This window comes from Pristiophorus japonicus, chromosome 2 (assembly GCF_044704955.1).
Source record: "Pristiophorus japonicus isolate sPriJap1 chromosome 2, sPriJap1.hap1, whole genome shotgun sequence".
Lineage (NCBI taxonomy): Eukaryota > Metazoa > Chordata > Chondrichthyes > Pristiophoridae > Pristiophorus > Pristiophorus japonicus.
In genome coordinates, this window is record NC_091978.1 from 291,324,134 (window position 1) to 291,337,853 (window position 13,720).

The following is a 13,720-nucleotide window of genomic DNA, read 5'->3' on the forward strand; positions in this document are numbered from 1 at the left end:
CAGATGCTGCTCCAGTGCACTGTGTCAACACTGGAATAAAATGATTATATATCAACAAAGGCTTACAGGAGAAAGACATTTAAAAAAAAAAATGTATCATCGAATGCAGAATACCGACAAAAAGAATTTCAAAAGAGAAAGCTGGATATACACTTGAAAAGGAAAGAATTGCAGAGCTATGGGGAAAGAGTAGAGGAGTGGGACTAATTAGATAGCTCTTTCAAAGGGCTGGCACAGGTGCGATGAGTGGAATAGCCTCCTGTGCTGTATGATTCTATGAAAGAACTACAGACCAGCCATTACAGCACAATGTGGATTACCTACTTTGTTCCAAGATGTTGTGCAATCGCAAGAGTTCTGTACTAGTTCACTGTTAACTAACACAAACAGGGGGAAGATTGCTGCTGTGTGCTATTTAAAGCAAAATCTTAAGTTGTGAATAGATTTATGATTTTACTATGAATTGCAAATAGCAGAAATCATCACCCCCTCCCTATCTGCCTTTGTGCAAAAAGTTATTTGTAATGTATTTTTATTGTAGTGGTATTGAACTTAAACAAAAAGTGAGACATGTATATCAAGTCCTTTATTCAGAACATTTTCAGTGATGCATTAACTTCTCCCTGAACTGACATTTAGCTTTAATTGTGCACTTCCAAAACAGGCCAGTGTTTGCCTGGATGACACTTCATGTTTGATACATACATCATAGTCATTATCCACTTCGGAGAAAATAAGACAACAAATATTTTCAGAAAATGTACATCATTCTTACTCATGAAAAACTCAGTTATGTACTGCAGATAACCAAAATTTGAAAAGATCTATGGAACAAGACTGACTTTAAAAAAAATAATAAAACCATTTTTGGAATTTTTAAATCAGAAACAAAACTTTTGGTACACCACATCGTCTAAAGTCTTCTCTTCTGTGTGCTTATATACAACACTGAAAGAAAAAGAAAAAGTGTAAAAATTCTCTAGTTTAAGATATGGACTAAACATAAGTTAGTGTGAATTAATTCACACGAAGCCAGTACTGTGGTTAACAGAAGGGCCAGGAGACAAAATAACTTCTCAAACTGAGGCAATCTACATATTCCAGATATGTCATAGAGGGAGGTAGCTTCCTTCTAAACATTCAATGGCAGCTTTTCAATAAAACAGCGATACTGCGACAAGTTTACTGAATTTAATAAACTATTTTAAAAAAATGAATGCTTTGTTGCTGAGTGAGCTGATTGGTACGTTGGAGATGAGAAAGTCAACAATGAAGACAAAAATCAAGACTGGTTTCACTCATTTTTCTGAGGGAGGTTTTTAAACAAGTATAACTTGTAAAGAGATAGACAGACTAGTTATATTGCCAGAATAGAATTACATTTATCTGACTTTCTCAGTCTAGAAAGATCCCTCTTCCCAGTCTCTAAATCATTAAAATTTGTATTACAGGGTATTGGATATTTTGCCAAGAGTTACTTCTCATCATCCAAAGTCCTTCCTTTCCTTAATTAGGACATCAGCGCAGCATAAGAAATAGGAGCAGGAGAAGGCCATACGGCCCCTCGATCCTGCTCCACCATTTAATACGATTATGACTGATCTGATCATGGACTCAGGTCCACTTCCCTGCCCGCTCTCCATAACCCCCTTATCGTTTAAGAAACTGTCTATTTCTGTCTTAAATTTATTCAATGTCACAGCTTCCACAGCTCTCCGAGGCAGCAAATTCCACAGATCCACAACACTCAGAAGAAATTTCTCATCTCAGTTTTAAATGGGCAGCCCCTTATTCTAAGATTATGCCCTCTAGTTTTAGTCTCCCCTATCAGTGGAAACATCCTCTCTGCATCCACCTTGTCAAGCCCCTTCATAATCTTATACGTTTCGATAAGATCACCTCTCATTCTTCTGAATTCCAATGAGTAGAGGCCCAACCTCCTCAACCTTTCCTCATAAGTCAACACCCTCATCTCTGGAATCAACCTTGTGAACCTTCTCTGAACTGCCTCCAAAGCAAGTATATCCTTTCGAAAATATGGAAACCAAAACTGCACACAATATTCGAGGTGTGGCCTCACCAATACCTTGTACAACTGTAGCAAGACTTCCCTGCTTTTATACTCCATCCCCTTTGCAATAATGGCCAAGATTCCATTGGCCTTCCTGATCACTTGCTGTACCTGCATACTAACCTTTTGTGTTTCTAACACAAGTACCCCCAGGTCCCGCTGTACTGCAGCACTTTGCAATCTTTCTCCATTTAAATAATAACTTGCTCTTTGATTTTTTTCTGCCAAAGTGCATGACCTCATACTTTCCAACATTATACTCCATCTGCCAAATTTTTGCCCACTCACTTAGCCTGTCTATGTCCTTTTGCAGGTTTTGTGTGTCCTCCTCACACATTGCTTTTCCTCCCATGTTTGTATTGTCGGCAAACCTGACTATGTTACACTCAGTTGGTGGTATGCTTGATACAGTAAAAAAAGGAGGGATTTAATTAAAGGTTATGAATATTTAAAATAGTTTAAACACTTTGATATAAAATTGCAAGTGGAATGCACAATTAGAGGAAAAGCTTCCAAATAAAAACACAGCACCAGTGACAGGTGCTGGAGGGGGGAAGAGGAAGATACCAGTGGCTCAGACGGTCTATTTTGCTCAGTGACACAAGCAAGTATGGGCTGTTAGGCCATGTCTCCGAATATTTCATTCTCACAGAAAAACAGAAAATACAAGCTCCCCAAACGGTTCAGTTGACAGCAAAATTCATAGTGTGACTAGAGAAAATATCCAGGAATTAGATCAGTTAAAGTGTGTGTATCGAAGCATAGCAAAGTTTACATCTGTTGCCATAGCAACTCTACCAAGATCACAACAATATCATAGTTAAAAGCAAACATCTTATTTTTCTAAGAGTAAGCGACAGAATGAGAATCAAAAGACAAGAAAAACAGTCAGCGAGACCACGAAAGACACACACACACACAATGAGACAGAGTGGAAGATAAGCAGTTACAAAAGAGAATTTTTTTCAAAAGCCTTTGTCTAGAATCAACAACATACGAGTTTTATAATCTAATATAATGCAGAGAATTTTCAGATTCTATTAGGAAGAAATAAAAGTAAATTTACCATTGTTGCCTCGAATAAATGCATCTCCGTACTTGTTCTTAAGTTGACCATTTACATATTCTTCTGTTTGTTCCAATGCTATATTCATATACCCATCCAGACAAGCCAAAACACCTGACAAATATGAGACAGGTGCAATTATAATATATTACAACCCAGTACGAGAATGCCCAATGCAATTGGTTACAATATCTGGTTATAATACTGATTTATACAACCTGGTAACAGTATGCATACATTAGGACTAAATGTGGATTTGATGGTACAATAATTTTTTGCCTTCACTGAATGATACTGGATGGCAACACAAGAATATCATCCCTTATATTACACTTGAATAAAAACATACAATAAAAGGATACTATAAGAACTATTCCTCTATAAGATACTCCCTAAAATTGACCTTTAAAATTGAACTAATCCCAATTTTTAAATGGAAGATTACTCATTTCACTCGACACTTGGGCTGAGGGAGAATTCATCCCTTCATTAGTTAGCACATCCTACCCAAGTGGCATGTTCCATATCTTCATTTAGGAAGACGAGGAGGGAAAGAGGAAAAGGGGAAAAAAATAGACAACATCCATCTTGTTACAGTACGACAAGCCTTCATTTAGTTGATAATAGAACAGCATCAGGAGCAGATGCTGAAATGTTTTACCATTGGAGGCAAAGGAAGCTATTTATAGGCAGGAGAATCTAATACAGAAACACTGAGGATTTAAATTAATTTTATAAAATGTAAAACAGACTTTTAGTTTCTACATACAACATGCACCAAAAAAGCAGCAGTGCAAACATAACTTAAATGTTCTAAGCAACAGGAACTCTCTAGTGGCCTCAAGGTAATTAGATTACAATTATTTTTTCTCCTCCTAAAAGATGTGCCCATTACAACTGGTCCTTCTTAAGAATCTCAGATGGGCAATAAGTATTACCTCGATAATCTACGCCCGAGTTCAGTTTGACCACCACTGGTCTCCCTATGATCTGTTTCAGAAAATCGCTGGGCGTTTGCTTTCGCAGGCTCATTTTGTATCCTTCGGCTGATAGACCTGCACAAGAAAAGAAACATGTTCTCAATAATATAACTAGCATTAATAATTCAAATAGGACTTTTCAAAGAACTGACAAAGGTTTCTGTACATTTGCAAATCGTGCCCATGAGTGGAGGAGAGAGAGAAAGAGTGGAAGACAAGCAAAAAGACAGTGGCACACAAATAGGGTGCCTGGTGTGGACAGAGAATTCTTTTTTCAATACATTTCAAATGGAGTTCAATAGTTTAATATAATGCAGAGAAAATGTCAGTGCTTTTAGGAGAAAAAATTAAAGTCAACGTAATTTGTTTCTTTAAGTGCCAACGTTGGAATCAGTGGTAGCACTCTCAATCTCAGTCAGAAAGAAATGGAATCTAGCTCCACACCAGAGACTTGTGCACATTATCTAGGCCGACATTTCACTGCAGTAATCTAGGAGTGCCGCACTGTCAGAGGTGCCATCATTTAGGTGCGTCGTTAAACTGGGGCTCCATCTGCCCTCTCAAGACAGATGTAAAGCATCCAATGGGACTATTTGAACAGGGAAGTTCTCCTGATGTCCTGGCCAACATTTTTCCCTCAACCAACACCATTAAAATAGATTATCTGGTCATTTATTTCATAGATGTTTATTGAGCAAGATTAGCTTTGCATCTGAATTTCAATACACAATGAGCAGATTTCAAGGCTGTTTCAAAATAATTATGCCGAGTTTTACCTTGATCATGTGCATTAATCCATCCCTGCTGATACAAAATGTCAGTGAAGCTGCGTTTCTACCGTAAACAAACAACTATCTATATGTTGCTATTGTAATTAGAATCTTTTTATGAGATTGCCATCACAATCACATCACATTTTGTCAGTTATATATCATCCTACAGTAGTGCATATGACATCAGAACTGAGAGGATATACCTATCAGGAAAGGCTGAACAAACTGCGGCTCTCCTCTAGAAAAGATGTGACTTAATACAGGTCTTTAAAATTATAAAGTGGTTTGACAGGGTCATAAATATAAGATAGTCACTAATAAATCAAATAAGGAATTCAGAAGAAACTTCTTTATCTAGAGTGGTAAGAATTTGGAAGATGCTACCGCATGAAGCAGTTGAGGCGAATAATGTAGATGCATTTAAAGAGAAGTTAGATAAACACAAGGGGAAAGGAATAGGAGATGCAGATACGGTGAGATGAAGAGAAGGAGGTTCGTGCGGAGCAAACACCAGTTGGGCCGAATGGCCTGTTTCTGTGCTGTTAATGTAATTCTATGCAAGATTATATAGAATTCTTATACTCATTATATATTAAGGTCTGTCTTTTTATAGCAATAGGTACCTTTCATAAACAGTAGAAAAGCTTAATGTAAACAGAAAGGAAGATGATTGCGTTCACCAGGCCCCAGTAACAGCTCAGATACAAACTTCACACAGGCACTGCAAACATTACGGACTCTCTGGGCCGGCCTCAGCTACTTGCCGCACGCCCGAGTGAGTGGGGTGAAGCTCAGTTCACGCTGCACACCACGCAGCTGGAATTTCGAACCACACTTACAGTAAATTCACTAACTGCTCGATTCGAACGTGGCCCGGACAATTCCAAATTCTCTCCTCCCAAACGCCACACAATCCGCCAATCGCGTCACCGCTACGGAAGCTCCGCTGGAACAGAATTGACAAAAAATGTCGATTCAAAAGCTTTGCTGTCGTGTAAGGATACCGGAATTGTTTCTCGCGATAGTGCAACAAACGTATCGCAGGAAAAGTTGCTAATAATAACTTTTTGCTCGGCTATGTTTGCAGACTGTTTCGCTACGAATAAATCTATAGTATTTACATCCAATTTCCAGTCTCTATACCCGGCTGGCCTCTGATGGCATAATAAAAAGGAAAAACTGCAAATGCTGGAAATCTTAAAAATTAAAAACAGAAGCGAGAAACGCTGGAAATACACAGATCTATGTGTTGCCAGCGTTTTCTACATTTATCTCATGAGGCATCAAGCATAATGGCCCAGAATTTGCTGGTAAAATAACGGTGAGTAAATGCACGCAGCGTTATTTGTGTGAAAAAAAACCCGAGCAATTTGTGGCGAAGGGATACACCATAAGTTGCGAATTGTCACAACTGGTTGGATGACTTGCGCAGCTCCACTGTTAGTCTCACAAAAACCGGATCTTGCCGTTATCTTCTCCATGATTTTCAAGAAATTGCAGCATTTGCACTGTTGAAATGAATTAAGCTTGCTGCAGAAAGTTACGGCGAAGCCTGGTCTCCAATGGCCTTGACCCCCTTGCCACTGGACCAAGACCTTGCTCTGTCAAGCCCATGTGGTGGCTGGTGTGCAACAGCCACCCCATGTTAAAAGAATTCACGCACAGACATCTTCCACCCTTCAAAATGAAGTTCCTGGAACGTCAGGACCTGGAACGTCAGGACCTTCATGGACAATCCCAACAGTTACAGACCGGAACAGCGAACTACTATCGTTGCCCGGAAATTCAGATGTTTCAACATCGACATCGCCTCCCTAAGCGAGACCCGGCGGGCAAGGGAAGGCCAGCTCAAGGAACAAGGTGGTGGATACAACTTCTTCTGGAAAGGTAAACCAGAAGAAGATTGCCGCCTCCATGGGGTTGGCTTCGCCATAAAAAATGAACTAGTTGGCTATCTCAGAGACTTCCCCTGCGGGATAAATGAACGCCTCTGACTCTTCAGATCACCCTAGCCCGGAACTAGTGCGCTACGGTCTTCAGTGTGTACATCCCAACACTGGAAGCTACAGACGACACCAAACAGGAATTTTACTCCAGCCTCGAACAATATCTATCCCGAGTACCAATGGACGACAAGCTGATCCTCCTGGGTGACTTTAACGCCAGAGTTGGAAAGGACACAGACCTCTGGGGAGGTGTGATCGGCACAGAGGGGGGTAGGGAAAACCAACTCCAACGGTACCGTCCCCTCCTGACGAAATGCTTAGAACATGGCATCGTCATAACCAATACTCTGTCAGGCAGACAAGTATAAAGCTTCATGGCTGCTCCCTTGCTCCAAGCACCAGCACCAGCTAGACTATGTCATCGTTCGAGCGAGGGACCGCAAGGATGTGCACATCACCCACGCCATGATAGGAGCTGACGACTGCTGGATGGACCATCGCCTAATCCGCTCTGTCTTCACCATCAACATAGCCCCGAAACAGCGACGACAACAGAAACAATGCCGCAGGAAAATCAACACTGGACACTCCATGACCCGGCTCAGAAAACACTATACAGCCAGCGCCTCACTGCCAATCTGGCGACTCCCAGAGATGCAGAATGTCACAGTGCCTGATCCGCCCTCAAGGCCTCCATAATCAGCACCTGTGAAGAGATGCTCGGTCACTCGACTAGGAAACACCAAGACCTAGATTTTACACTTTTGTGCAGATCGCCCAAAAATGGGCAGTAAAAATGCGTTTTCAGATTGCTGGCTTGTCGCCCATTTTCAAAGCCCCTAGTCTCCATTTTAAAAATTGGGCATTACCGCGAGCGATCTGAAATGGGCGATAGTGTTAAATCTCTCTGACCTTTTGCCGTAAAGTGTCGTCGTCCTTAGCATCGGCATGGCAACGCTCGTTTCCCGTGATTCAGGAGGTCAGGGGTCATCATTATATGTGCAGAAGAGCAGACAAAGAGGGAGCAGAGGGACTGAAAGCGTGTGTGTGGGTGTGGGGTGTGCTTGTTTGGCTGTTGTGGGAGGCACAAAGGAGATTCACCAGCGGCAAAAAGCCTACTAAGCACCAAGAAGGTAGTTGGCACCGAGTTGTTGTCCAACAAATAATATATAACATGAAAGGGATGGAGGAGGCCCTGGAGCTGTTAGCCAGGAACACCGGTGGCAGAGGGCTACCAGTAGTCCCGGAGCATGGCACTGCACCCCAAGGTGCCGCACCCCCATTGCCAATGACACATGAGAGCCAGGAGCAACATCTTGCTTCTGTCTCTGAGCACGTTCCCACCTCGGGACCGTCCTATCTCGTATCCGCCAAGCAGCGGTTCTGCCATCATCCCCCACTCAATGAAGCATTGCCTGAGGGGCTCCTCGGCCAGGCGGCTTGGAGTCAGGAGGGGAAGGGGAACAGTAGAGGTGGGGAGGAGAAGCGGGGGGTGGGGGGGGGAGGAGAAGGAAAGTGAGGTGCATGGCTGCAGGTGTTGTCTGGGGCATGTTTTTAGGTTGCCGCTGCTACTTTGGTGGGAGGGTCGGGGCAAGGGGCAAGGGGGCTACCGTGTTGGTTTGCATTTGTGTTCTGTATTGCGGGAAATGGGGACCATTATAATAATGTAAATGTGATAAATTTGTTGTGGGCTGGGGCGGGGGTTGGGTGGGGTGTTTTTTTACAGATATACTTATGATTTCAGGCAAATGGTCGGATTGAATGTTTTTTATTGAACATAACCTTGTTGCACATTGGCTCAGATAGCTGCACCATTACACACTGGTGATTCCTTAACATGAAAGGTTATAATTACACTTAACTTGAATTAACTTAAACTTTAACTGTCACCAAGATGAAGCACACCATTGATGTATGACCTGCACACCCAGCAGTGTTGCCAATTTTGTAAATACCACCAATGTTCTTTCAAGCAAAGCACTCATTTATGAGCTGCTGACGTAAGAGTCTTGCAGCTATGATGCCACCACGGGCCCTTTCCTGCAGTCTACAGGGGATGGGGGCATGGCTTCATCGTCAGCCTGATTGTCTGGGCCAATGTCAGCGTTCAGCTCCTCGTCCTCCTCTTCCTCTCTCTCCTGAGGTGGACCGTCAGACACTTCTGGCAATTCTTGTCCCCTCCTAATACCCAAGTTGTGCAGCATGCAGCACACCACCACAAATTGAGCTACCTACTCAGGGTGGTATTGGAGCTCACCTCCTGAGTGGTCCAGGTATTTAAAGTGCTGCTTAAGCACTCCAATGGTTTTCTCGAGGATATTGTGATTGGATCTGTGGCTCTCGTTGTATAGCTCGCAGCTTTGGTGTGGATGTCACGCAAGGGAGTCATCAGCCAGGTGGCGAGGCCATATTCTTTGTCACCAAGCATCCAGCATTGACCTTGTAAACATGTCAGATACAGTGCTCTCACGCAGGATGTGAGCATCATGGATGCTGCCCGGAAATTTAGCATTCACTGCCAGTATAATTTGCTGGTGGTCGACAACGAGTTGCAAATTCAGGGAGTGGAATCCCTTGCGGTTCCTGAAAACCTCTGCATCCTGAAAAGGTGCCCGCATCGTGATGTGCATACAGTCTATTGCTCCCTGCACCTTGGGGAAGTTAGCAATTCGGTACAATCCTAAAGCCCTCTCAATTTGAGCCTCCCTGGTCATAGGGAAGCTGATAAAGTCCATCCTGCATGCGTACAGGGCTTCAGTGACCTGTCTAATGCAGCAATGTGTGGCATGCAGAGATATACTGCAAATGTCGCCAGCTGAGGCCTGAAAGGAACCCGACACATAGAACAACAGTGCCACAGTGACCTTGACGGACAGTGTGGTCATGATGGTGCTGGCAGGCTGCAGATCTCTCCTGATGAGCTGGCATATCTCACTGATAACCTCTTTGTGGAAGCGCAGTCTCTGAAGGCAGGTGGTGTCAGACAAGTTGAGGTAAGACTGCTTCTCCCTTACTTGCGGGGAGTGTAACGTCTGGTCCTCCTCTCATCAGTCTGGCACATCTTACATTGGGCACATGATGCTGTCGAGTGTACCTTCTGCCATCTCGAGTCTGCAGCATGTGCATGGTCATCAAGAGAATGTGAGAAATGACAGGCCCCATTCCAATAGCAATCTGTTTTCCACCGATTGTTCACAAAGAATGAATGTCCCCACTAAGGCACCTAGTAATTTCCAATCATCCACGGCAACAAACAGGAAATTAGGGATGCGTGCAATAAGGGTACAGCAGTTATCTTGGGTGACTTTAATCTCCATATTGATTGGGCTAACCAAACTGGTCGCAATACTGTGGAGGAGGATTTCCTGGAGTGTATAAGGGATGGTTTTCTAGACCAATATGTCGAGGAACCAACTAGAGAGCAGGCCAGCCGAGACTGGGTCTTGTGAAACGAAAGAGGATTAATTAGCAATCTGGTCGTGCGGGGCCCCTTGGGGAAGAGTGACCATAATATGGTAGAATTCTTCATTAAGGTGGAGAGTGACACAGTTAATTCAGAGACTAGAGTCCTGAACTTAAAGAAAGGAAACTTCGATGGTATGAGATGTGAATTGACTAGGATAGACTGGCGAATGATACTTAAAGGGTTGACGGTGGATAGGCAATGGCAGACATTTAAAGATCACATGGATGAACTACAACAATTGTACTTCCCTGTGTGGCATAAAAAGAAAAAAGGGAAGGTGGCTCAACCGTGGCTAACAAGGGAGATTAGAGAAAGTGTTAAATCCAAGGAAGAGGCATATAAATTGGCCAGAAAAAGCAGCAAACCTGAGGACTGGGAGAAACTTAGAATTCAGCAGAGGAGGACTAAGGGTTTAATTAGGAACAGGAAAATAGAGTATGAGAGTAAGCTTGCAGGGAACATAAAAACTGACTGCAAAAGCTTCGATAGATATGTGAAGAGAAAAACATTAGTGAAGACTAATGTAGGTTTCTTGCAGTCAGAATCAGGTGAATTAATAATGGGGAACAAGGAAATGGCAGACCAATTGAACAAACACTTTGGTTCTGTCTTCACTAAGGAAGACACGAATAACCTCCCGAAAAAACTAGGGGACCGAGATTCTAGCGAGAAGGAGGAACTGAGGGAAATCCTTATTAGTCAGGAAATGGTGTTAGGGAAATTGAAGGGACTGAAGGCCGATAAATCCCCAGGGCCTGATAGTGTGCATCCCAGAGTACTTAGAAATAGTAGATGCATTGGTGGTCATTTTCCAACATTCCACGGACTCGGGATCATTTCCTACGGATTGGAGGGTAGCTAATGTAACCCCACTTTTTAAAAAAGGAGGGAGAGAGAAAACAGGGAATTATAAACCGGTTAGCTTGACATCGGTGGTGGGGAAAATGCTGGAGTCAATTATTAAAGATGTAATAGCAGCGCGTTTGGAAAGCAGTGACAGGATCAGTCCAAGTCAGCATGGATTTATGAAAGGGAAATCACGTTTGACAAATCTTCTAGAGTTTTTTGAGGAATTAATTAGTAGATTGGATAAGGGAGAACCAGTGGATGTGGTGTATTTGGACTTTCAAATGGCTTTTGACAAGGTCCCAGGGGGCCTGGAACGGGAGGGAGGGGGCAGCTGGAACGGGCGGGAGGGAGAAGAGGTTGGAAAGGGAGGGAGTGAGGGAGGGGGGTCTGGAAAGGAAGGGAGTAAGGGACAGGGGTCTGGAAAGGGAGGGAGTGAGGGAGGGGGTTCTGGAAAGGGAGGGAATGAGGGAGGGGGTTCTGGAAAGGAAGGGAGTGTGCAAGAGATTAGTGTGCAAAATTAAGGCACATGGAATTGGGGGTAATGTATTGATGTGGATAGAGAAATGATTGGCAGACAGGAAGCAAAGGGTGGGAATAAACAGGTCCTTTTCAGAATGGCAGGCAGTGACCAGTGGGGTGCCACAGGGTTCAGTGCTGGGACCCCAACTATTTACAATATACATTAATGATTTAGACGAAGGAATTGAATGTAATATCTCCAAGTTTGCAGATGACACTAAGCTGGGTGGCAGTGTGAGCTGTGAGGAGGATGCTAAGAGGCTGCAGGGTGACTTGGACAGGTTAGGTGAGTGGGCAAATGCATGGCAGATGCAGTATAATGTGGATAAATGTGAGATTATCCACTTTGGTGGCAAAAACAGGAAAGCAGATTATTATCTGAATGGTGACAGATTAGTAAAAGGGGAGGTGCAACGAGACCTGGGTGTCATGGTACATCAGTCATTCAAGGTAGGCATGCAGGTACAGCAGGCAGTAAAGAAAGCAAATGGCATGCTGGCCTTCATAGCGAGGGGATTTGAGTACAGGAGCAGAGAGGTCTTGCTGCAGTTGTACAGGGCCCTGGTGAGACCACACCTTGAGTATTTTGTGCAGTTTTGGTCTCCTAATCTGAGGAAGGACGTGCTTGCTATTGAGGGAGTGCAGCGAAGGTTCATCAGACTGATTCCCGGATTGGCAGGACTGACATATGAGGAAAGATTGGATCGGCTAGGCTTATACGCACTGGAATTTAGAAGAATGAGAGGGGATCTCATAGAAACATATCAAATTTTTATGGGACTGGACAGGTTAGATGCAGGAAGAATGTTCCTGATGTTGGGGAAGTCCAGAACCAGGGGACACAGCCTAAAGATAAAGGGTAAGCCATATAGGATCGAGATGAGGAGAAACATTTTCACACAGAGAGTTGTGAACCTGTGGAATTCTCTGCCACAGAAAGTTGTTGAGTCCAGTTCGTTGGACATATTCAAAAGGGAGTTAGAAGTGGCCCTTACGGCTAAAGAGATCAGGGGGTATAGAGAGAAGGCTGGGGTGGGGTACTGAGGTTGAATGATCATCCATGATCACATTGAACAGCGGTGCAAGCTCGAAGGGCCGAATGGCCTGCTCCTGCAACTATTTTCTATGTTTCTATATTTCTAAGATGTTTGTTCAGATGTTCACATCACCTCCAAACACCTCTAGGGTACATCCAAACTCCCCCGAGGTGGAAGCAGAGCAGCCTTTTAAATGATGCGACCTGCGTGTTAGAACATGGCATCCATACTGCTGTGAGTAGTTCCGGTTAGTTCAACTTTTTCACAGCGTTTTTTTTGGCGAGCGATATTGTCAGCGAGACGTGTGCAAGGTGCCGAAAATAAGAATGAACGATATACTGGGCGTTAGTTTCGGCAAATGTGATTTTACAACAAAAAACAGTGTGTGGTCGGTATTATTAAATCTTGGCGTTAATTATGCACCGAAGGTAACGCTGGGCGATACTATGGGCATTGGGATCGCCCATTCTGATGATTCCGCCGAAAAATATTGGGCGGGCAGTATTATTTTTTCTTGGCGCATGCCGAAAATAACGCTCGGTGATAAGCGACCAAGAAATGGGCGTTAGTTTCCATTTTATGGCTAAATGGGCGATATATGGGCGTTACATCTCATTTCAGCATTAAAATGGACGTTAAGTGGGCGGTATGCATGCAAAAATAATGGAAAATCTAGCCCCAAGACTGGTTTGACGAGAACGACCAAGAGATCCAGGAGCTAATAAGCCGCAAACGTAAGGCATTCTTGGACTGGAAGCAGCAACACAACTCAAGAGCAAGTAAACAGTTCTACAGACATCTGAAGGCCAAGGTCCAACAAAAAACTCGCGACCTAAAGAACAGATGGTGGGTGGAAAAAACGCAGGAGATCCAGCAACTAGCCGACAACCAAGACATGCGTAGATTCTTCAGCGCAGTCAAGACCAGCTATATCCCAAGCACCCAAGGCCCTACCCTACTGCTGGCCAAGAACAGAGAGGGACTTATCAAAGACAGTGAGACAGTCAGTGCTC

General features: G+C 43.5%; 1 protein-coding gene across 2 annotated transcripts; it reads right to left on the bottom strand.

Annotated features, from left to right (window-relative positions):
• Positions 1–567: 567 nt before the first annotated feature.
• On the bottom strand, positions 568–5,837 carry lsm6 (LSM6 homolog, U6 small nuclear RNA and mRNA degradation associated). 2 transcript variants are annotated; one of them, XM_070864985.1, is made up of 4 exons: positions 5,730–5,837; positions 4,076–4,192; positions 3,138–3,251; positions 568–948 (listed from the first exon to the last, which is right to left on the bottom strand). In XM_070864985.1, the coding sequence occupies exons 2-4, from the start codon at positions 4,167–4,169 to the stop codon at positions 914–916; spliced, it is 243 nt and encodes an 80-aa protein (XP_070721086.1). In that variant the 5' UTR covers positions 4,170–4,192; positions 5,730–5,837; the 3' UTR covers positions 568–913. The 2 variants fall into 2 exon arrangements, with proteins under 2 accessions (XP_070721086.1, XP_070721078.1); XM_070864977.1 differs by lacking the exon at positions 5,730–5,837 and adding an exon at positions 5,514–5,723.
• Positions 5,838–13,720: the final 7,883 nt, after the last annotated feature.

Bases quoted from the DNA above. Each gene is read 5' to 3' on its own strand.
- lsm6 (XM_070864977.1), bottom strand. The intron at 3,252-4,075 runs GTAATACTTATT...CATATTTGTCAG, and splicing joins CTCGGGCGTAGATTATCGAG to GTGTTTTGGCTTGTCTGGAT. The intron at 949-3,137 runs GTAAATTTACTT...TTTTTCTTTCAG, and splicing joins ATTTATTCGAGGCAACAATG to TGTTGTATATAAGCACACAG.